At 40.4% G+C, this 25,618-nt stretch overlaps 1 protein-coding gene across 8 annotated transcripts in view; it reads right to left on the reverse strand.

Annotated features, from left to right (window-relative positions):
* Window positions 1-5,761: 5,761 nt before the first annotated feature.
* LOC307026795 (mitogen-activated protein kinase kinase kinase kinase 4-like) overlaps window positions 5,762-25,618 on the reverse strand; it is a 110,494-nt gene continuing 90,637 nt past the window's right edge. For 7 of the 8 annotated variants that reach the window (XM_079662393.1, XM_079662388.1, XM_079662391.1 and 4 more), the window contains 11 exons: window positions 25,301-25,409; window positions 23,622-23,975; window positions 21,796-21,910; window positions 19,721-19,888; window positions 18,545-18,688; window positions 15,208-15,342; window positions 11,081-11,181; window positions 10,213-10,362; window positions 9,474-9,633; window positions 8,363-8,502; window positions 5,762-6,908 (listed from right to left, as the gene is read on the reverse strand). In XM_079662393.1, the coding sequence (XP_079518519.1) occupies window positions 6,825-6,908; window positions 8,363-8,502; window positions 9,474-9,633; window positions 10,213-10,362; window positions 11,081-11,181; window positions 15,208-15,342; window positions 18,545-18,688; window positions 19,721-19,888; window positions 21,796-21,910; window positions 23,622-23,975; window positions 25,301-25,409 (1,660 nt within the window). In that variant the 3' untranslated portion in view covers window positions 5,762-6,824. The remainder of the gene's footprint in view (window positions 6,909-8,362; window positions 8,503-9,473; window positions 9,634-10,212; window positions 10,363-11,080; window positions 11,182-15,207; window positions 15,343-18,544; window positions 18,689-19,720; window positions 19,889-21,795; window positions 21,911-23,621; window positions 23,976-25,300; window positions 25,410-25,618) is intronic. The other variant, XM_079662392.1, reaches the window with a different exon arrangement.

The following is a 25,618-nucleotide window of genomic DNA, read 5'->3' on the forward strand; positions in this document are numbered from 1 at the left end:
CGTAGAAACCATGGTGTCCCCCATTGTCAAGTCAGTTTTTCTGACACATTGATGGTTTTCCATTGTAGGCATCAGACACACTTATGACACGAGTACTCTTCTGCAATCTAAGATAGTCTGGCCTTGTTGTCATGGCATCAATCCCAGACCTGGATGGTTGGATCCAGTGCACGAGCATTTCATTCAGTGTGAGTCAAAGCAGAACCATGTTTATTGTTTGGATTTACAGAGACGGATTACAAGCACAACCTGCACTTTTAAACTAAATCAACGTGACTAACCATCTTTATTGGACACACTGTGATCCCATGGACATACTTTAGTAAATACTTTAGGGTCTTGAGTTCTTCATTCCTGTAACTAAAAGGCTTACTTCACTTGATACTGGATCACGTTAAGAAATAGCTAACTACTCACTAGTTCGCACTCTAGTTCTGCATCCATTGCCATGCATGAGGATCAATCCCACATACTTTATAGGTGATTGTTGAACCTTATTTGAATGGAATAAATACACATGTATACGTTTATACTCTAGTTCTGCTCACATTGCCTTCTTCTGCCCATGAATCCTTGCACTTTGGATTTCCTTAAAGCCCCTGTCACACTGTCCCGAAATTGACACCCGATGGACACACGATTAAGGAAATGTTCAAATTCGGCTCTGATCGTAACAACATCGGGCCATTCGTGAGGGCATCTTAAGCCATCGTATGACCGCCGGTGGAGTTTCTCAGGCTCCGGCAGCAACTTCGGGAGCGGTGGCAAAATCTTTGGCAAAGATTTGGCCCGAATGTCTCGATGTTGCTACGATCAGAGCCGAATTTGAACATTTCCTTTATCGTGTGTCCATCTGGTTGTTTTATTGCACAACAAAATCATGTAAACATATTATGTAAATAACCCAATTTGTGTTCTTTGAAACTAAAAAGGATATCATATATTATTTTGAAGGCGAGGAAGTTGTTGTTGCTATGGAAACAACATGACGGAGAAAACTTAATATCTTCTACATATAAAGACGGAGAAGAACAAAGTCGGAAAATATCAGTACAGTATCAAAATACTTTAACATAATTGTTTGTGTTACTTTCGTTGCAGTTGTATGTCTTAAATGTAATGTAAATGTTGCCTTCGTGTGTGGTTCGGGGCCATCTTCGTGCGAAATTCACAATTCCATATTCGTGTGTCCATCGGGTGTCAATTTCGGGACAGTGGGACGGGGGCTTTACCCTTTACCTCAGCAAAACCTCCTTAGAAACAATTCAAATCAATCACAAGTTCTTTATAGGTTTTGCAACTGTTGAACCTTATTTGAATAGAATACATAAACATTTATACAGTTGCAAGAACAAGTATGTGAACCCTTTGGAACTTCCTGGATTTCTGCATAAATTGCTCATAAAATGTGTTCTGATCTTTATCTAAATCACAACAATAGACAAACACAGTCTGCTTAAGCTAAAACCACACAAACAATGATATGTTTTTATGTTTTTATTGAACACACCATGTAAACATTCACAGTGCAGGGTGGAAAAAGTGAACCCTTGGATTGAATAAGTGGTTGACCCTCCTTTGGCAGCAATAACCTCAACCAAACGTTTCCTATAGTTGCATATCAGACCTGCACAACGGTCAGGAGGACTTTTGGACCATTCCTCTTTACAAAACTGTTTCAGTTCAGCAATATTCTTGGGATGTCTGGTGTGAATCGCTCTCTTGAGGTCATGCCACAGCATCTCAATTGGGTTGAGGTCAGGACTCTGACTGGGCCACTCCAGAAGGCCTACTTTCTTCTGTTGAATCCATTCTGTTGTTGATTCACTTCTGTGCTTTGGGTCGTTGTCCTGTTGCATCACCCATCTTCTGTTGAGCTTCAATTGGTGGACAGATGGCCTTAAGTTCTCCAGCAAAATATCTTGATCAACTTGAGAATTCATTTTTCCGTGGATGATGGCAATCTGTCCAGGCCCTGAGGCAGCAAAGCAGCCCCAAACCATGATGCTCCCTCCACCATACTTCACAGTTGGGATGAGGTTTTGATGTTGGTGTGCTGTGCCTTTTTTTCTCCACACATAGCGTTGTGTGTTCCTTCCAAACAACTCAACTTTGGTTTCATCTGTCCACAGAATGTTTTGGAACATCCAGGTGCTCTTTTGCAAACTTCAAACCTGCAGCAATGTTTTTTCTGGACAGCAGTTGCTTCCTCCATCTTATGACCAACTTATGCAGAAATCCAGTTAATTCCAAAGGGTTCACATACTTTTTCTTGCAACTGTATATTGTTACTTTCTGGTAATTATATACACTGTAAAAGCTTATACAGTTCTTTGTTTGTAATTGATCTTGAAACTCAATTATATTAATTGGAAAGTTGCAAATCAGTGTTTTCCTACAATATTCTTCATGACAATATTACTCTAATGACAGCAGCCAACATGAACTCTTCTCCTGGGGAGTGTAATCATTACCTGGACTTGATGTGTATTAATGTTTGTCTGCTGGGGGGGAAATAGTCTGTTCAAAATGAGTAAAAACAATCATTCGGCCACATTCGCAGTGTTCTCCCTTTATATTTACCACAGGTTAAACAGAGAACATTGCGTTCATAAACACACGGCCGATTGAGAAAGTTAGACGTGTTGCGTGTTCTGGGAAATCTCCAGATATGCTCACCACCTGTCCTGATACTCGCTGGACCCATGACTAAACACTTAGAGAGACGAGCTGTTTCTTTTTTAATCTGCTGAGGAATCCACCTCCCGGGCACCAATCATACCAAGGTGTTATTATATTCGCCCATCTTGTAATCATTTTGTCCAAATATTATGATTCAACTTCATGGCGGAACATTCTGTGCATAATAAAAACTGCTGATTGTTTTGTTGACATTCGGGGAGAATGCAGGAACAACAATTGAGTTAGAAGTCAAAATGTATACGGCGTATCGCGTTGTTTTAACATCTTTAAAGAGGTCATGTTATGCTTTTTGGGCTTTCCCTTTCCTGCTGTGTGTTATATAGGTTGTGGTGCATGTAAATGGTCTGCAACATACTAAAATCCCTCTGTTCCCTCCAGGAGTTTCTAATTCCCCCCTGCATAATATTCACTATCTGGTGTCTCAGCAGCAGTTTACTTTGAAGTTAATTCTCTCATTTATTTTTCTCTGATTTTGCCCGCTACACCTTTGTTTACTTCCTGAACATAGTGACATCACTATGTTACGCTTCTATTGGCTAGCCCTCCAACACATTGTACATGACCTCTCTAAGCGGTTGCCCAATCACAACAGAGCCGGCCAGCTAACCAATCAGAGCAGATTGGGCTGTGGTTTCAGACAGAGGGTGAAAAGAGTATGAGAGAAATAAATAGCTGTTTGAACATTAAAGCATGGAGACATGTCACAGTAGAGACACTACATACAAATATGAAGCTGAGAATGTGCAGAATGTGGCCTCTTTAAGGAAGCTTATTTTGAATTTGTGATACAGGAAGGAGTTGTAGGGAGATTTGAAGACATCCCTCATGTCTGCTCTCACAGGGAACTGCACAGAAAATAAATGCCATTGTTTCGTCACCAAAAGTGAGACATTTCACATTCACATGCATTCAACCACAATAGTTTGTAACATTAGATTGAAGACCTACTGTAACCAGACCTTACTGAAACCACGGACTGTGATTTAAAACCCTGTCTTCCAGGTTATCAAACTGCTCATGCGAATAATTTTCTTTTTACGTAACATCCTCAGAAAATGAACCATCTCTTTTCAGCTGAGCTCAGACAGCCACTGAAGCAACACCACACAAAGAACTTGAAGTTACGACACACTAAAGCTTATGTATTTTTTTTAGATGTTATATCATTCGAGTATTGCTCAACAGTGTGGGTTAATGTAAAAACCAACATCTGCAAAATGTTGTTTCTTATATGAAGAAACAACACCTGACGTGTGAGAAGCCTTTCAACACGTCTCTTTTCAACATGTTTGCATGTGTGTTTTGGGGAACAAACATCAGAAAGAGGCCCGTAAGAGAGAGAGGACAAACTCTTTGTTTTAAAATTACTTTTAAAGTTTATTCAAAGAAAAAAACCTTCAGGAAAATACATGACTTCCTGTCATACACAGAGAGGACATAAGTTAGAGTAGCATGGAAGAAACAGCAGAGGAAAAACACGTTGCCTCACATCCAAGCCTGCAGCGAGCGTTACTGCATGTTCCCACGAGAAGCAGCGCTATGTGAATACCTGAAATGAACAACACGTGTGTTCCCTTATTGTTTTGTAAGTAGGTTATTAAGTGGGGAAGGGGGGGGGATGACGAAAGAAAAGAAAATATCCAGCAATAACCGGGCTCAAAAACAAAGATTTAAAGACTCGTATGCATTAAAACATAAATATGGTGATGCACATTAGTGTAACAAAACATTGCCTCTGTAAACATTTTCTCCACCTATGGTGAGCGTAACAATATTAAACCACCGCAGTCGCATAGTTACGTGTACATAGACTTACAGAAACAACAGAAACTATTGTTAAGCTTTCAGACTAGCTCTAAAACTTAAGAATACACAATGCTTCAAGTGATTTTTTTTAATGGATTTCCAAGTAGTGGTTTTCATAACAATAGGTTAACATGTTTTAAATGCTGCCCCCATGGCACGGTTCCAATGCAACTTTCAGACTTATCTCTCATCTTTTTTTTATACCCATTAAGAATATCAATACAAACCACTATTTTTTAAGAAGTCAATACAGCCATTCATCAAGGCTTTGATGCATAAGAGACACACACTGGGTAGTACTGCACACACACACCTCAGACGACACAGCATTGAGGGATCAGAACTGCTTTTCCGTAAGAGGGCCGGGAACAGATTGACGGACCGTGCCCTCGTGTTTAAATGTCATCGTCAGGGCAACGCACACCCTTTGTTTGTGACCCGACGTGTGTTGACATGAGGTGAGTTCACGTCATGTCAGATGAAACAGAGGAAAGTCCAGCCCGAAGGAGATCGATGCTGCCGTTTGCCGCCCAGTCTTTCACATATACACACAACTTAAATAACAGCTGGAGCAGGAAGTCGAGGGGGGAGGGGGGAAACAAAAAAAAAGGGGTTCCTTCCCCCGTAAAAGTGGGTCTCCGTCTCCGCAGACAGCCGTGAGGAGAAGTCCTGCTCCGTGCTGCTGGTTTCCCATCATCACAGGTACACTGACATCCAGAGTCTGAACAAAAATCCCTCCTCAGCTCTGCAAGGCATTTGGAAAAAGGCTCCTTCCCCCCCCCCCCCCCCCCCTCCCCTCTCCCCCCACCACGGAAAATATCTACACCTGACGTAGAGGCTCCGCTGCTGCAGGTTCTCCATCGTCTTTACTTGAAATTGAACATCTAGGATCACTTGTGACAAGATACAAAGCAAAAATAACATCATCTCATGCCTTGGACCACCACACGGTAATACGTCTTTCTACATTCTTGACACTTAGTGCATTGCATTCATACAAATGGGAAATGATTTGAAATCCACTCCTTCTGCTGACCATGCGTTTTTCTCTCTGCCACCTAGAACACATTTTGTCGATGACACTGAACTCTCCGAACTCACACACACATAACTCTCTCCTCTCCTTCGTCCACCATTACTATCTTTTTTTAAATGTATATCTTGACTATTCACAGCAGTTTGAGTTCTCGAGTTGCACGAGGCGAGTATATGTAGTCATGTTTCATCCCGTTTAAAAACATGACACTATCTGGAAGATTCAATGAACTTTTTTTATTATACATAGACACCTTTTTTTATTTCAATAAATCTTTTGGACCACATCACTTTTCTTATTAGACAAACACACCTTGCACTTCTGTGGGTTCAGAGTAAAAGCAAGCTAACTGTGGGGTGGATGTGCGTAAATCTTAAAAAAACAAAACAAGGTAAAAGACATGTTTTACTCCACATAGAAACACTTATCTTCAAGGAATAATAATAGTAATAATTGAAAAAATACTATTCTGAAATCCATCTGCTTCGGTGTTTTCTCTCTCTTGATCGCCCTCCTTTTTTAAAAGCACCTGTCCAAACAACACAATACTTGAACGAAACACACACACACACCCACCTGTCGAGTCCCATCCATCAGACTTACAGTACTACCTCAAATATTTACTCTCCAGTTCCACTTGCTCCGGGTTTTTTTACAAGTTTCCCCCAGGCTGACCGTCTCCACCTCTAACCAGCATGTCAGCAGTAATGGACCAAACAGAAGTACATTTACACACACTACTGTAGTATTAATACAACAGACTGCCACCCTACCGGCCTCTTAAACACTCACATGAAAGAGCGAAGGGGGGGATTTCTTAAAGACAGAAGGTAGTAGCATTACAAGTGGTACTAGTAGGTAGAAGACCTCCAGATTACTGACCAGCCCAGGAGAAAGGATGTGGAGTAAAAAAAGAAAAAAAGAAATCCCATCGCACCATAAAACGGAGAGGGGAAACCAAAAGTAGTTAACCCCCTTTTTTTCTTAAATTCACATTAATATATTTCTACTTTCATTCATATATCTGATAATCATTTATGTCGTCACTTCAGGCGTCGCAGGCGGCCCCGGAGCTCGGCTGCTGCTCCGGAGGAAAGGTGAAGTCTTTGTTGTTGACACTGGAGAAAAAAGGGCTGGTTGCTCGTGGGTTTTTGTTCTGGTTTGGTTTGTCCGAAGGGCTGAAAAGACATCGACCGTGGGTTCTGAGATCCAGTGTTAGCGAGGGAGGAGGAGGAGGAGGAAGAGGAGGAGGAGGAGGAAGAGGAAAAGAAGTGGACCTCTACCAGCTGAGCAGGTTGCTGCGGCCCAGAGTCATAAAGTAGACCTGGCTGGAGCCTCCGGACCGAACGGAGGCGAAGAACACCTGAAGGAGAAAGATGGAGGTTTTAAAACAGGGTATATGCAGGAATCCTGAAGTCACATGTAAAACCTTTTAAGACCCTTTCCATACATTTTAAGACCTCATCGCCACTTTGAGTTCTAACCGGTTACCTTGGCGACACACTTCACCTCACATTGACTATATACAGTATTGATTGTCCTTCCTCCTTATCTTCCAACCATTTGGACGCAGATTTGCATTTCCCCATAACGATGTTGCTTAGCAACCGGCGTAAACGGACCTTCGCGCGCTATCAAGCAGTGAGCGTGCGATGTCCTGTTCAGATGACGTCACATCCAACGGGATGCCATAAATAAACTACACAGAATCACACTACACACCTACGCAATGATTACATCCAGGCAGACTGTAGAATACAACCTCTTTGGACCATTTATATACTTATTGAAAACAAGCTACAAAATGTAAAACCTTGGAAAATGCCGTTTAATATTTTTTAATAGCCTTAATTTTCGCTAAATTGATTTATCAACTTTTAATACTTTTTAAGACCCCGCGGACACCCTGCTAAGATTCAAAGGTCTTATCGTCATATGCTCAAAGCTACAGTGTAGAAATGGCCATACAATTCTTCTGACCTGAGCTCCTCCAACAATGCAACATATATAATAAAATACAAAAATAAAAAATAGTGAAAAAAGTCTATATACATTTCTATAGAATATGGGATATGTACAAGAACAGAATATGAATATAAATAATGTAAATTAAGAAAAAAAGAAATACGGTTTATTGCGGTGATAACTATTTATATAAATTAGCATATTGCAAGATGACAACTTTTTCCTTAATCATCTGTCATTATTCACTCAGCTGCAGTTAGAGTTTAAACAGGAAACCTCATGTCCTGGGTTGGGAGGGTTAATGCTGTTACAGTTACTAGTTATCTGTAAAAAAAAAAAATGATATTGACAGCTTATCCTCAGAATCCTAATCAATGGATGATTCAACAAGTGGACTAAGACACTTTTCTGGAAATGAATCTCATTGTATATACTTTCATCATTTCCCATTCAGGCAGCGCTAAAGAACCACAGAGGAAAGAACAAATGTCTTCTTTGATTGTGTACTTCTCGTATGTCCAAACAGACAAGTGGGTTAAAGGGAGAAGAGAAACTAGAGCAGGTACTTCCACAACTCTCAGAGCTGAGCAAAGGAAAGTGACTGTAATAAGACAACAGGCTCTAGTGTGTCCTCTCAAGTGTCCGAAACAAATATATGAAAGCACAAGCAGATGATACCATTCAATGGGGCGAAACTAGCCTGTCAACAGCGGTGGTACGTTGTCAACATATTGCTGATAGTGTATTTTTTTGGCAGAAAGGCATCTCACACCAAAAGGGCATTATGTGGACACAGGCCCAGCTGAACACTAACTCATCCCACTTTACAGGATGTGTTGTTGACTGTCTCACCTTGTCGTTTCTCTCACAGAGGAACTTGAGTCTCTGGGCTCTCTTGTGCATGAAGACGCCGTCCAGATGTCCCGTCTCCACCGAGCGGATCTCGATGGCCTTCTCCCCCCAACCCATGATCTGGTTGGAGCGGATGTAGGCTGCAAAAAGGTATTTAGGTTAATCAATCGATATACTGATCATCCGATGCCTTTCATGTGTGTGTGTGTGTGTGTGTGTGTGTGTGTGTGTGTGTGTGTGTGTGTGTGTGTGTGTGTGTGTGTGTGTGTGTGTGTGTGTGTGTGTGTGCAGCTGTAGGGCGAATGATCAATGTTAGAGGTTGTGTGGGTGAAATACAATAGCTGTGTGCATGTGTTAGCTAATGATTAATCAATGATGAGCAATTCATCTGGGAGAATTGAATAATAAACTATAAGGTGTGCAGAGATGGCAAAAGTACACATATCTTTACTCAAGTAGAAGTACAGATACTGGTGTTTAAAAATACTCTGGTGAAAGTAGAAGTACTGACTAAACTTCTTTACTCAAGTCAAAGTAAAGAGGCTTTGAAATGTACTTCAGTAAAAAGTACCCATAACTAGCAGCTGTTTTAAAGAGTACCTGACCTCCCTTTATATTAATAGAACAATAATGTCATTGTTAGCTAATGAATGTTTCCATGGTGACCAACGGCAACATGACAACGTTTCCATTGGTCCCTCTTCTTTAGAGAAGACCAGGAAATGATGGATACACGGATCGTGTTCAAATCAATAGGCACGCAATGACTCTAAATAATAATGATCACGCCACCAAACACACATTCAGACTAAAGGAACCAGCCTGTTTGGAAAATGTGAGAAGTAGAAAGTACAGGTATTTGTGTTCAACATGTAAGAAGTAGAAAGTACAGGTATTTGTGTTCAACATGTAAGAAGTAGAAAGTACAGGTATTTGAGTTCAACATGTAAGAAGTAGAAAGTACAGGTATTTGGGTTCAACATGTAAGAAGTAGAAAGTACAGGTGTTTGTGTTCAACATGTAAGAAGTAGAAAGTACAGGTGTTTGTGTTCAACATGTAAGAAGTAGAAAGTACAGGTGTTTGTGTAACTTATGCCCCCCTGCGACTCACCCACGGAGGTCGGCATCTCGCCCCATTGCAGCACCACGTCTTTGGTGATGCGTCCGTACGTGTTGACGTAGACTCCTTCGTCCTCGTAGCACACCAGCAGCTCGATGCCGTCGGTGTTGGGCAGGATGATGATGGCGTGAGACTGGATGTGGGTCTGGATCTGCAGAAACACAAAACAACACGGTGTGTGCTGTGAGTTTTATCTGGGAAAGGATATGTGACATATGGATCCTTTTACGAGTTAGCTCCTACAATGGGAAAGCCTACGGACGAGGATTAGGGCAGGGACAAGGACAAGTGACATTTATTTGGAGATCTGACCAAAAGTGATGTTCTTCTTCTGATAGAAAAAAATTGTGAGACTTTCAGGAAAAAAAAGAAATATTTTCTAAGAATTTGGACTTTTCTCATATTCTCACATTTTGAGGATTAAAAAAAAATTAAAAAAAATGAAATGTGACTTTTTTGTGAATTGAGATTTTCAGGATTTTTTTAAATGTATTTCTCAGAATGTCACATTTTTATCATGGATTCTGATACTTGGAGAATATTTATTATTATTTCTCAGAAGTCAGGCTTTAACCTCAGAACAAATATTGTGGCCTGAATCATCTTCTGTTAAAAACTCAAATCCCATCGAGCTCACTAACCTAACACTAACCTTTCAGTCTGAGAAATTCTTGTCTTGTGAAACCTCCTTTGAATAGATGTGTGTGGACATAATGCATGCTGTTCTTACGTGTGTGGGCAGGTAGATGTCGTACACGGCCCCAGAGTCGACGTCCACGGCGTGGAAGCCTGAAGCTGAGCCGTAGATGACCTTTAACCTCTGACCCTCCTCCACGGTCAGGTCCACCAGCAGGGGCTTGTGCACCAGGTCACCGAAAGACTGAGAATCACACAGGTCAGAAAAACAGCTCGAGCATCATGAGGGTAAATATTTGCCAGGGTGGAGGTTATCAGTATTGATAGCAAGCTGAACAACATCTGACCCTTTGACAACAAAAAACTAAATGTTTTTACTTAATAATAATAATAATAATAATAATAATAATAATCCCCAATTTGTATGATATGTGTATCTTTTTTTTGTGTGTTAAAAGCAAATCATAAACATTATATTTTTATCGTCAAATGTTTCAGGTTAATTCATGTGTCCCTGCTATTAAAAGGCCACTGTAGATTTAACATCAGCTGACTGCAATCTAAGATATTCTCCTTAAAGTGTCTACACATCACATGACAAGAGCTGTTAGGTATGGGGTTTCTCTACAGTGTGGCCTTATGGGTAACATTCAAGGCCAGTGGATTCTTCCTTTCCACTGACAGGCAAACGTAATCAAAAAGACACAAGATATGCATCGGCAGCAAAACATCATCTTAACAATCAAAAACAAACAAGTCCACCGCCGTCTCAACGAGGCAAACAGCAGCCCGCCATGGAATATGAATCAGTGGCTCATCATGTAATCCCTGTTGTATCCGTTACTCCCCCACACTGTCCCTCACACACACTAAAGAACCCACTCCCCAAACCTTCATTACAGATGTAGTAGTGCTCATGTGTTTGTTGCCAAAACACACAGCTGAGCGAGGCGTTGACTCACCTTGAAGGCCATGAACTTGTGGTAGGGTTTGGGGGCCCAGGCGTAGACCTCCACCGAGTTCTTCAGAGCGAGAACCAAGAACTTGATCCTCTCATATTTCACTGGGGAGCAGAAGACACAGAGAAACATTAGAAGAATAAAAAGGCATCAGCTAGCTCATCCATCATCATGGCCAGGTGCGTGGTCAGGTAGTCCCTGCAGGTCATTAACCCTTAGGTCTCCCGTGACCCGTTTCAAGTTCAAATGATAAAATAACTACGCTCTAGTTTTTTTTTTATCGGAAACAAGGATTCATGATATCCTCTACCACAGCAGCTAAACACTACAAAACTGATTTTGACCATTTTAGCCAAGTCTGAAGGTCTCTAAAAAAAAAAAAGTGTATAATTTGGTGTTCGGGTCTGGGGAGACCCAGCAGAATTGTTGTGGGTCAGTCGGGGTCAAATGTTGCCATCTTTGACTTTAGACACCCCTCCCCCCTTCATCCACTGTAACAATAATTTTTCGCAACATGCACCTGGTCTCCCCTCCCCCTGCCCCCCTCCCCCCACGGGAAATCGACATTTCTCAAAGAATATGTGCACTTACACTTGAACCTGAACTCACACATGCACGTGTGCAATAAGTGGTGTAATGTGTTTTGGGGCCATAACATTAAATGACAAAGGATTGTACGGTTATGAATGCATAATAAGTTATGACGTAGTTAAAACAATATTGGATGATAGTCATTTTTTGTGTGTGTTTTAGACTGAGATAAATCATGGGTCAAAATTGACCCGCGAACACCATGAAGGGTAACAGCTTTCGAACACAACACAAGGGTTAAGAAAACAAGTTAATTATATAATCTGGGATATGAATGTATACTTTTCTGTAACTATAAAGGGATTTCAGAGGACAAGAAAAGAGGAGTGTTCAACTTTAAGAAATGTCTAATTAAAAAAATGTGTCTCCGTTTTTATAAGGTCCCTACATCGCTGCTTCTTGACCAATACAAATAATACATTTGATATGTCTATATTTAAAGGGTTTTAATTATATAATATCATACTTGGATGTAGTATTTCTAAATGTGCAGAAAGCTCAACCAAGATGTCACAGAACAGTTGGGGCGCTTTGTCCGAGAATTTCACAAAAACAGATTTAAAATGTGTTTTCTTTGGAAAGTCCTTTACTTCCCAAAAGTGTGCCAACTTGCAGAAAACTTCAATCCGACAGAAAATCGATTCAGATTATAATATAAAAGTTCCTCGACAGGAAATGGATGTCATGTCAGCTCTGAAGAGGAGTTTCCAACAGGAAGTGCCGATCAGCGCCGCCATCACTGAGGACATTCTGAGCTGTAGACAGGTCGTTGTGTCCACTCAGCCCTCGCTGCATTATTACTTCATCGAGGGCTTTCCTTCAATCCTTATCTTCCGAAATCCCAAACATTTATAAACAGGCTGCGGCTGAATCAGGGTGCTGCTCTTCAAAACACTCAATAATTGAGAACGGATGGTCATTATAAGTAAGGTACAAATAAAACAGTATCACACAAATGCCTGGTTGGTGTCGCATGACTTTATATCAGTGATGCAAACACAGGTATGGTGAAAAAAGAGGGAACTATTCGAAGCAGAAAAAAAACAGCGTAATATACCATCTGACAATGACAGATTTTTCTTTTGGGATATTTTACAAATCACTCCCCTTTCAAACTCTATTCTTGTTATTTTTAACAACTTTTTTTTGTTACTGTCAAATAGTATTTTATACCTGTTAATAATTGAGTCTCTAATGTCTCATTATTAACTATAATGATCATATCAAGGTGTGCCTTAACCTCACTGAGCTGAGGTTATTTGAGCCTCTCAGGAGAGAGCTCTCTTCCACCTGGTTGTAGAAAAGCTCTTTAAATTCGTTAGCATAGCTAGCTAACCAGATGCTAATAACAACAGATCGCCACTGTGCTTACAACTAAAGACACAGCCTCGCAAACACTGCGGCATGTGTACGGCTCCTTATGGGTACTGCAATATTTGAAGAGCTGCAGCGGCGTTCCGATGCTCTCCGTTACTCCTTTCAGACGAGACATAACTACGTGAAGACCTATGGTGAAGACACGTTACGCTGTGTTGTGTTCAATGAACCTGTCCTTGGCCAGGAAAAACAGGCACTCGCTTGTTTAATTATTTTGCGATCTAGATTTCTTCTTCTTTTTTGAAGTGAGAAGTTGTCCGTCCGTCAGTCGGACGGACGGACTGACGGACCCCCCCCCCAAAACGAAAACTACGGTTCTCCACGAATTACACAAGTCACCCAAATCAGCGTTAGAAAAGCGGGAGGCGCCGAAAAGCGACTAATTTGCATCACTGTTATATATATGTGTGTGTTTTTGTTTAGTGTGTGGTCGCATTCAACTTTATTCTCTCTCCATGAATTGTTATTGCTACGGTTAATTTCGCCACAGCCTACGACGTAATAATAATAATAATAGATGACATTTGTAAAGCGCCTTTCAAGGGACCCAAGGCCGCTTTACATGGTGAACAAACAAACAAACAAAAGGGGCAAATAATAAAGTAAAAAATGTAATAAATAGCAGTAGGAGTGGAAGCAGGGGGACTGTGATGGGTTAGGGGTCAAAGGCCATGGTGAACAGGTGAGTTTTAAATGATGACGTAAGCCTTAGAATTCGGAGGAGAACGTCGTAACCTGACTAAAAATTCAAAGAACACTTTTGACTTTTTTCTCTGAATTCTAAGATTTTGAAGAAAAAGTAGATTCCTCAAAAGTCAGAATTAGTCAGACGTATTGATTTCTTGACCAGCTGTTTTTTGGTACCAAATACGAACCAGTTTTCGGGGCCGGTTGCGGTGGAAAGAGGAATAACTGTTTCAAATGTTTGTATTGAGAAGAAGCATATATTAATATATTAATGCTGTCAAAATTATCGCGTTAACGGCGGTAATACATTTTTTGAATTAACTGCGTTAAAAATATTTAACGCATTTAACGCATGTGCAGAATGGCCCGCCCCATACATCCCACCAGTGGCAGCGCTGGGGTAGGCTACAGCCATATCAACAAATGGCTTAGCCCCACCACGAACAATGATGTTAAAGTAAGCAAAATAAAGTCCGCCAACTCGCGCGGAGTAAATTGCACAGACAGCAGTTAGTAAGATTGATTTCAGTAGCCACTTGTCTGGAAATACTGAAGACTAGAAACGGTTTTGAAAACTTTTGTCACGTAGTGATCGTCTTCTCAATAGAACATCTTTGATAATGTCTTCTGGCCAATCAGAATCAAGATAACGGCGTGGTGTTGTTGCAGGAAGTCCCGACGGAGAATACTTTTGCTGTAGTACATCTCAATACACACATACATCAATACAACATTACGTGTTGAGAGAAATCAACACGTAATGAAATAAGACCCCACGGTTTGATGATTGATAGGTGTTTGGGCTGTCTTTCATTTTGACACACAGAACAATGTCATAATAAACATACATATATACTGTATGTTAAATGGATATATCCGCCTTCTTTCATTTATCTTTCCATTCCCACAACAATATACATAAAGAAATGGCATATGTTGGACATAGTTTGAATGGTGATTAATCTGATTAATTAATTTTTAAGCTGTGATTAATCTGATTAAGATTTGTAATCATTTGACAGCCCTAATATATATATAAGCAATAGCTCAGACTTCTTTGGGGTGGAAATCAAGCTTCCCTTTTTCAACATAGAAGACAGCCAACAAGAAATAATAAAGAAAAAACTTAGTGTCACAGGAATACCATACTTAATGTCACACATAGTCATAGTGGAAAGAGGAAGAACTGGTTTATCCTCGGGCACTAGCTTTGAACTTGACCTACAACCGGTTTTGGTGGAAAAGGGTTCTCAGTATTCGAAGATTTTCAAGAAAGAATAGAAAGTTTTTTTTCTCAAAAGTCAGAATTAGTCAGACATTCTTGACCAACAGTTCTTTGGTTCAAAATACGAGCCAGTTTCGGGGGCCAGCTCTCGGTAGAAGCAAGAAGAACTTGTTTGCATTCGGGCACTACCTCCAAACTGTACCTAGAACCAGTTTTGGTGGAAAGGACGTGTGTGAGAACGTGATCTTACCGACGTTGTAGTGCACGCAGCCCTCCAGGTCGCCCACGGTGGTCCAGCCCTGCTTCTTCTCCACCTCGGGGTCGTTGTGCAGGATCTTGTTCCTCAGCCAGGACAGGTAGTAAACACGGAGCTTGTTCTTCTTACCTGTCGTACATCAGAGAGGTCAAATAGGCTCTAAAATAAACTAAAGTCTCTCCTTTACGCCTGTTTTTAAGATAAGACGAGATAAGATACGAGTGAAACACAGGTCAGTACAGATAAGAATTCACGCAAGGATAATGAGAATAAAGTAAGTCTTTTGTAAAGGGTGTATTCTAGTGTGCATATTGTCAGTGTGTAAGGCCTCGAGGAAGGCTGCAGAAAAGTGTAGCGACTACACATATCCTTATTGGCTGCTGAGATTATTATTACTATTCTAGTCTGTAATCTTTGTCATGTGAAATGCATCTAAATTATATCATTTTTTACCGCTGCCATGATCAGTCTGAAATATAACACATGAAAAACATTATTATAACAGTGGGACGTTTCTCCCTCCTGAAGGTCTGCAGGGCTTTGCAACATTACGGGAAGTTGGTGAACGTGCGGGTCATGTCAGGACAAACTAACAAGCAGAATAACATGAGCCATGTAGTAACAATACATCGCCAGCAGGACCACTTTGAACTATTGTTCCATTTGATATTAATTTAAAAAAAGATAAGTTGTAGGGTGCTATAATAATGATCTGAACATGAAAGAATAAAGAATATGTGTCAAGGGGTGAACTCTGAGGCATGAACTTAAATGCACAACTCAGACTCAGACTCGGGTGGTATTCAAAAATAAAATAAATAAATAAAGACAAAAACAAGAAACACAAAACTAAATGCAATAATCTTGAGCATGAGAAAACGGGATAGGACCATGGAGCAGGCTTGAACGTGGTCATGAATAAGAAACAAACTGGCACTGGACAGGTGGGGACTAACACTATATATACACAAGGTGAGGGGAACAGGTGGAAACAATCAGGGCGGGGAAACCAATCACGAACACAGGAGACAAATAGGGAGCTGACAAAAACTAATATAAAGAATAAACTTTCATGATAAGTTTCCGAGACATGACAATATGCTAAGGTCCATCCATAGCATGCCATTGTCAGGATGAAGCCGGCTTCTACCTAATGGGGTTATCCAATTGAACAGTATGTACATCTCCTATAAGGTCTTTGGACATGAAAGCAGATCTGTGCTTTAATTGGAATAATTCAAAAGGTGAGAGTGAAACTAAAGATGGCCTTTTATATATATAGCTGTATCACCACTGAATATCCCAAGTGGAATCTTGGTTTTACGATGATCCTTAAAAAGTCTTAAAAGGACGAAAAAATGCATCTAAAAAACGTATTAATTTGTATTAAAATTAAATAAATCTCTCGAAGTGTTTGTGTGTATGACATGGGAAGATCAGTTTAATAAATAATATTTTTATTAATAATAATTGTAATATTTATTTGAATTAAAAATGTGTTTATAAATTAATTATTATTAAATAAAAAAAGTTTTAAAAAGGAAAAATAAATACAAAGTAATAATTATTAATATAACATTTTTTTTTTTTTTTAAATGCCGCTCTCCACACCATCACTAAGACCCGGATATCTCAGTATTTTTATTTTAAAGTTGATCTTCAATGTTATTCTGAGTGGCATTGAAAACGTCTGACGTTGTTGTTCTGCTTCCTCTCAAACGTGTGAACAATCCTTCTTTAGCTTCTCCATGAGTGACAATATTTCCATGATGCCAATGTTTACAAATTGGCACCGCAATCAAACTATGACATGGAAGGAAGTGTTCCTCTGCGAGATTTCCTTCCATGGAAAGCTCAAAGTGTGTGTCAACGTTACATATTGTAGACACACACACACACACACACACACGACACAGAGATTTACTCAACATCCGTTTAGCTCAAAATATCTGTTGTGACACAGCGTGCCTGCCGTGTGAGCGCCACGTTGAGAAAGAGGAGAAGTAGCAGCGTGATAGCACTTTCAATCTGAGAAACCTGAACTACATGTGCACAAATATTATTTATGAAACAGGAGACGTGCACAAGTTGTCTACGTCGGATACAGTGGTGGGAAGTAACTAAGAACATTTACTCAAGTACAAGTCTGAGGTACTTGTACTTCACTTGAGTATTTCCATGTTATGCTACTTTGTCCACTTCATGTATTTAACAACTTTAGTTACTTCTCAGATGTGGATGAATGATGTGAAATATAATCAAGTGTTGAATCAGACTTTAGTTCCACCTGGAGTAAATCCACAAGCTACCCTGCAGTATACAAAGTCATTCAAACTAGCTGCACCTTTACCAGCTTTGAGAACACTTTCATGATCAATCATTATAAAACATATCATATATATTATTCTGAAATGGACCAATGACTACTTTTACTGTCGCTACTTTAACTATATTTTGATGAGAATACTTTTCTACTTTTACTTGAGGAACATTTTGAAAAAAGGACTTTTAATGTAACAGTGTATTCCTACACTCTGGTACTTCTACTTTTACTCAAGTGCAATATCTGAGTACTTCTACCACCTCTGATTGGATGTGTGTGTGTGTGTGTGTGTGTGTGTGTGTGTGTGTGTGTGTGTGTGTGTGTGTGTGTGTGTGTGTGTGTGTGTGTGTGTGTGTGTGTGTGTGTGTGTGTCCTAGCATTACTATACTTGTGGGGACCTAAATCTGTTTACACAGCCACGTGTGGGGACTGGCTTCCCTTATAGGGACAAATTGGAGGTCGCCATGAGGGGAATCATTAATTTTAGGGTGAAGACTTGGTTAGGTTAAGGTTAGGATAAGTCTCCAGGAAATGCATGTAAGTCAATGTAATGTCCCCTGAAGTGGTGTGTGTGTGTGTGTGTGTGTGTGTGTGTGTGTGTGTGTGTGTGTGTGTGTGTGTGTGTGTGTGTGTGTGTGTGTGTGTGTGTGTGTGTGTGTGTGTGTGTGTGTGTGTGTGTGTGTGTGTGTGTGGAGAGGAAGGCCAATCATTTCAACATGACAGTGTGCTATAAGCTGCTACAGCAGGATGAACGGAAGTGAAACCATTTTATTAGTCTCATAATTAACTATAATAGTATTTATCTCTGTGTTTCTTATTTTCTCTACACAAGCATTCAAATACATTTCTACAATTGTGTGTGTTTAAGTGCATCAGACAGATCAATTCTTTATCGCAGTGGGAGTAATTTGGCCGCATTAAATATAATAAAAGTGTGTGTACTGAGGTGTGTGTGTGTGTGCGTGTGTGTGTGTGTGTGTGTGTGTGTGTGTGTGTGTGTGTGTATACCTGATATAGTGACCAGGACGTTGAGGCCCTCCAGGACGTCCATCTGCTGGAAGCGCCGTCGGCTGATCAGAGGGTAAACTTTCCCCTGACCGCTGCGATCCAATAGCATCAGACCGCTCTCTGTGCCCACCAGCAGGTTCACTCCTATACACACACACACACACACACACACACACACACACACACACACACACACACACACACACACACACACACACACACACACACACACACACACACACACACACACACACACACACACACACACACACACACACACACACACACACACACACACACACACACACACACACACACACACACACACACACACACACACAATTAGGAGAAGATCAACATCACGGTAAAGCTGGAAATAGAGCATCCAGTCTAGACAGTGTTCTGCAGTGTAATCAGTGCCTTGCTGCCCCCAGGTGGTGAAGACTTCACACACATTATTATATACATATATATATATATATATATATATATATATATATACATATATATATATATACATACACAGTGCAAATAAACACACACATTCGGTCTGAATACACACTTGCACTGTTATGGAGAGGTGTTGGAGAAAATAGACTGCCAGTTAACTTTATTAATTAATCAAAATGTGGGAAATTATTTTGTTACATCAGCATTTAAAAAATAATAATTGCACCTGACTTAAGAATGAAATACAAAGTTAATATATATATATTTATGTTAACAATAGAGAGATATATAGCCATGATCTAGAGAGTGCACAATATACAAATAAATATACAGAATAAGTTATAGTAATAATAAAGTAAGGCAGTAAAGTGTGTTTAAAGTCTGGTTGAAAAATTGAAGACATACCTTAAGACAAACAGACAAGCTTAGTTGATATATATATATACATACTATAAAGTCATTAATAACCCATTGTGTAGTAAACAAGTCATAATTAGGGAATTCCCAACCTTTGATAATGATGGTAAAAGTGAAGGTTATTTATGATTTTCTTAATTGTATTTAATTGTTATTATTCTTTTATTATTCTATTCTTTTGGAATAAAGTGCTTTGTTTTCAATCACAAAGTCATGTGCTTCTCTTCACTTTGGTGTTTGTGAAGCACTTCTCCTTTTGTGTTCGAAAAGCTGCTATAAATAAATAAAGTTAGGTTTGAGTCCTCTCACCCCACAGTGCGGCACACAGGATCTCGGAGTTGAACCTCTTCTTGTATTTGCGGATCTCGGGCGTGTCGCTCTGCGGGCGGGTGTTAACGGGGTTCACGTTGACGACGGATCCTTTCCGGGAGGGGTCGGCCCGCAGAGCCTCCGCCAGCCGGGCGTCGTTAGCGTACCCTACAAGGTCAAATGGAAGGTCAAAGGGAGGGGCTTAGGTGCAGGAAGTAGAATTCAGTCAAAGTCAACTTTATTGTCAATCTTTCGGTTTGTGTGTATTCTGTATTTGTGTCATTGTGTTATGCAGTTTGTATTTCCAGGTGTATATTTTCCACATGTTTATATATATATTTCCATCCATCCATCTTCTCCCGCTTATCCGTGGTCGGGTCGCGGAGGTAGCAGTTCCAGCAGAGAGCCCCAAACTTTCCTTTCCCTGGCCACATCAATATATATATATTTTTTTTATGCTATTTTAATTCTATTTCTGACATATTTTGGACTGTTTATTTCTTGTGTCTTAATTTCTCTTCTGTAAATAGATTCATTTAAGTTCAATTTCGTAGGTCCTTTACCCCTGTTCGCTCCAGAGGAACCTATTTTTCAGAGTTTGCTTCAATAGCCACAGCTTTAAAGTGTGATTTTAAGCTTAAAACCACCAATAAACCACTGGTGATCAGTCCGATACAAGATTGTGTTTCCATCTTAAGCTTTGTTAGTTAGTTAGCTTCGTAACCGATGTAATGTAACAGCTGTGACGGTTGTAGCTTTTCTCAGACGCGGAGGGATACTGACTTGTTGTGAAAAGTAACTACAATTCTACCCGTGATATACGCGCATTATATCACGGCTAAGAACCAATCAGATTGCTTGATTTGACTTGTCCGTTTTATAAAAGAGCATTATCTCACCACTTGTAGTCTCTAGCTTGATATTTTTAAATTCAATTTCATTTGTTTTAGGGGGACTCTACAACATTTGTCCAGGAACTACAGATGAAAAATGGCCTCTTGGCTAACTGACGCATTAACAGAAATGTATATTAAAGAGGACATGTTTTTCTGTTACTGTGACATGTTTCCATGCTTTAAGGTTCAAAAAGGACTTTATTTTAGGGAACTTCGGGATGTTAGCCTTTGCAGACCGTTTACATGCACTAAAACCTACAAAACACACTAGAAGAAAGGGAGACCCCGAAAAGCATAACAGGGGCTTCTATAACTTCAGATGTTCTGATAATTGGAGGTCCTGAGCTGCATATGAAAACATTTTCAACACACTCAAGGAGCTTTTGTAGCTTCCTCTAGTTCTTGGATCTTTAGATGGGAAGCTTTTGAAGGATAAGACGTTTTAAAAAATGTCCTAAAACTCTTTGTGTTTGTGAACTTTTGGTATAGAGAGGCGAATTCCCGTCCATCTACTTCCGACCCATGGGACCTTATTTTGGGAAAAGTATGTATTGAAGTCAATGGGGAGAGAAAGATTATCTTTCGATCTCATTTGAATTGTGCCACAAATTACACACATGATGTTTCTCAATAAAAACATTTTTTTTTGTAAGTTTGTCGGAAAACTGTTGAAATATAAGACTATGAAAAAAGCGCAACTAGAAAGACTACAAATCCCAGAATCCCGGTCCCGCATGCTGGCTCTTACGAACCGACTAACTCCCCTTGTGTGTATGTACAGCTCTCAACATGCCCAGACTTGGAGTGATTTTCACCTCTTTTAATACTTTCCGCCTCATTCTGAAAGAAAGAAGTGAAATGTGCCAACGTGACGGACGTCTTGGTGTGTGGAGCGAGACGGGAGATGTAGTTCATTGAGCGGTTTCACACAAACAAAGTGTTACCTCACAGTTTTACGAGACATTTTTATTTGTTAACTTGCAAAATTATATTTTAAATTGACAAACATCATATGTGTAATTCGTGGCACAATTCAAACGGGATCGAAAGATAATCTTTCTCTCTCCATTGACTTCAATACATACTTATTCAGAAATAAGGTACCATGGAGCTCCCCCGGAAAGGGAGGGACTTCGCCTCTCTTGTTTACACAGCAGCTAGTGGGGGGGCGGGACTTACCGATGTTGTTGAGGGCGCTGCCGGTGGAGGTGGAGACCTGCAGGAGGCGGGGGTCGATGAACGGAGTGAAGGAGGAAGAAGACTTGTGTTTCTGCATGTTGTTACTGGACTGGCTCTACAGCGAGAGAACACAGGATTTAGTGGTGACAGAACATCAACTCTCAGTATAAAGACCAGAAACATATTTACACAATGAGTTGCTTACAGATAAACAATAATGTAAACAATCAACAAGACAATGCAGTCCAACTGAGGTTTTTTTCATGCAAATACAATGGGCATTCAAGTGGAGGGTAAAATATAAATACTGTGGAAACGGCAGAAACAATGGAGGGTAAAACATATGGAATATATTGAGTTGACAAAAAGAAAAAAAGGGGAAACAACATATAAGTATTTCCATGGGAAACATACTTGCCGTTGAGCTCCTAACTGTTATGATCTACTGTCTGGGGAATGTGAGAATATGACTCGTTGGCTAAAAATAGTCAACAACAAGGAATAAAATGAGATTTAGAAGTTTGGTGGGAATGCTTCTGAAACCACAGCTGACCTCAGAGGACACGTTAGAAAAAACCAGAGCTAGCATGTCTGTTTGGATCATAAATAAAATATTCACAGACGAGCGATGGGACTACAGCTGAGTCGTTACCCTAAAGACGATTTGATGTAACAGGATGTTAACAGGGGAAACATCTTGGCAATAAAGTGCTTTTTTCTAAGAATCGTACTTTCAAATGATCCCTATAACACCGCACACCACTCCAATACCAACATCTCTCTGCAGAAAGTCTATGTCAGCAGAGAAAACAAACGAGGGGCCATGAAGGGCTGGATTAAAAGAAATCAACAGTACCAGCAGAGGGCCTCAAAAACAGATGCAGGAGAAGACTCTATCATCATGGCCGGTCAGAACTGAACAGAATGTAAAAAGGTTTTTTAGATGATGAGAGCTACGTCATCGCCGGCCCGCGATCTGTGTCTTTAGGCCTCCACAGAGGACACACTAACATAAGGAGGACACAAGGACACTTAGATCCTCCAATGTTTCACTTTTAAAATTACATTACAAGAAACCTGGAGAGGCTGCTTTTATATATCGCCACAAACTGTGGAACCGCCTCCCATTGGATCTTTTCTAAGTAAATCAAAGATCTATCTGTTTCATTTGGCTTATCACTTTTTAGTAGTATCACTGTTCTTGTTATTGTGATGTTGTGTCATACTCTGTAAAGCACTTAGCATGAAAGGTGCTATATAAATAAAGTTTATTATTATTATAAAAAATAGAAAAATGGTAGCCGCGGTCAGTCAATACGTTGCGTACATCTGAGAGAAATACTTCATCACAGCTATAATGCCAATGGGGTTAAGCCCGACTAGTTTCCACTAGAGCTGCTCGATTATGGCAAAAATCATAATCTCGATTATATTTGATATCACGATTATTAAAAAACGATTATCCATTTACTTTGAAAACATCAATTTATTGGAGAAAGAAATGTTGAACAGTATGTTTTTAACAGTTGATTACTCTGAGTTTTAAGTATAATTCAACTGAAAACGCCCCCAAAAAAAAAAAAAAAAAGTAATAATAATAATTTTTAAAAAATCGTTTTATTTTGATTACGTTGTTTTTGTAATCATTGCAAACCATAATCGTAATTGCGATTAAAATACGATTAATTGAGCAGCCCTAGTTTCCACTCTGCTGTGATCCCAGTTCTGGCAGCCATGATGATTGTCATTTCCTGTTCAAGACTTTACCAGAAACGTCCCCTTTCTGAAGCGAGAGTCCTGTTTTTGGGGGGCTGGGGGCCACGTACCTCGATGAGGAGGGTGAGTTTATCCAGCGGACTCTGAGGGGACATGGCGGGGCTGGAGAGGCTGGAGGAGGAGGAGGGGGAGTTGGATGCAGAGGAGGAGGGGGTGGAATGGTGGCTCTGCTGGATCAGGTCTGGGAGGTGGTGAATGCGCCCAGAGAACCCGTTCCTGTCCGGGTGCTGAGTGGTGGGTAGATTGGGGTGATGGTGATGGTGGTGATGGTGGTGATGATGGGGGGGGCTGGGGGTGTGCTGGCCGAGGCCCGGGCTGGACACGATGCCGGGGTGAGGGGCAAAGCCTGGGAGCGGGCCGGGGGTCTGAGCCCCTGTCTGACGCTTTCTGTGGTCACCTGCACTCTGGAAGTAGAAAGAGGGGCAGACTGTGGGTCTACATGTGATTCTGAGCAGCTGAGGCGAAGGGAAGGTGTTTGCTAGAGCGAAGGGCCGACTACAGTAGCTACTCTACAGGCGGAAGGAAAACTCTCGTTAGTCATTTAGTGCTGTTTATCTGAACTTAAAGGTCACCTATTATGCAAAATGCACTTTTTCATGTCTCTTCTACATCAACATGTGTCCCCTCTTCTTCATGTCTCCTCTACATCAACATGTGTCCCCTCTTCTTCATGTCTCTTCTACATCAACATGTGTCCCCTCTTCTTCATGTCTCTTCTACATCAACATGTGTCCCCTCTTCTTCATGTCTCTTCTACATCAACATGTGTCCCCTCTGTGTAAAGAGACTCTGAAAGTTTCAGGAACAAAGATTCTCTCTCTTTTTGATCCATTTCTATAAAAACCTGTCTGAAAATGAGCTGATCAGATTTTGGCCCCTTTATGATGTCATAACGATTTTTTGGCTTGAGTAACCATTAGCCAATCACCAACCAAGGTAACCCCCCCCCCCCCCCCCACACCTTGTGTTCTTTGTAACCAAATGTCTCTCAGAGGGGCGTGGGGAGGGGCTCCTTATTTTTCATCTAAAGTAACAGACAGAGAATCAGCACTTTGGAAACAGGGCTGAAACAGAGGTGATTATGGGTAATGCTGCAATGATCTGTTTGGTGTTTCAGCCAATCAGAGACAGGCTCTGGATATATCTGAGACCTGTGATATATTGATGAAAAACAGTATAATAGGGGACCTTTAAGATAATATGATAATTTAGTGGTGTTCATCTGAACTTAACGCATCTGCGATTAAATAACTTCAAAAACGAGTTGTTTTAAATGGATTGAAAACCGTCAAGACCTAAAGTAAAACAAATGTAGTTTATCCCCATTATTATATCAGCTATGGGTTTTATGTTAGCATCATTAAGTTGAAGTTGAATTATGAGTTGAAACGTTCGTTGCACGAGACCATGCAGATCGTGATGTTTTCCTTTTATATCTTGTCTTCAATATTTGTCCTTGTCGATGTTGCAAATGGAGCTGCTGTGACGCAATAACCATCTTAGACTTAATCTGCCAATTAAGTATTATCGTATCGTATCTCCAATCCACGCTAATTCAGCTGCTCTCCACTGACCAGAAATCATACAACAACAGAACAACATCAACACAACGTACAAACAAAAGGGGAAAACATTCGGGGTATGAATGAACAGAATACACAACGAAACAACTGAAGGTGTGTGTGGTGAATGATGAAGGTGTGTGTCCTGTCTTCCTCTCCGGTGGTACCTGTCTGACGATCAGAGTGCTGTCTTTGCAGGGCGTCGAGCCGGCGTCCTCGTCGTGAACGATCATGGTTTTCACCGACTCTGTCTCTCCATTGCTCAGCCTGGAAGAACTGCAGGAGAAAAGAAGATTTACAACTCAAGCAATTTGGGGAAAACGTTTTTTTTATGGAGGCATTGAAAGATCAAGCGAGATCTAAAAGACTGTCTCTTAAGCTCAACATCTTTTTTAACTCCTTAATATATAATAAATAGTCTGAAAGTATTTTTTCACAAGAGATTTCTTATAAAATGCTTTTTTTTTGCTTGTTTGGATTGTTAT

This window comes from Notothenia rossii, assembly GCF_949606895.1.
Source record: "Notothenia rossii genome assembly, chromosome: 2".
Classification (NCBI taxonomy): Eukaryota; Metazoa; Chordata; class Actinopteri; order Perciformes; family Nototheniidae; genus Notothenia; species Notothenia rossii.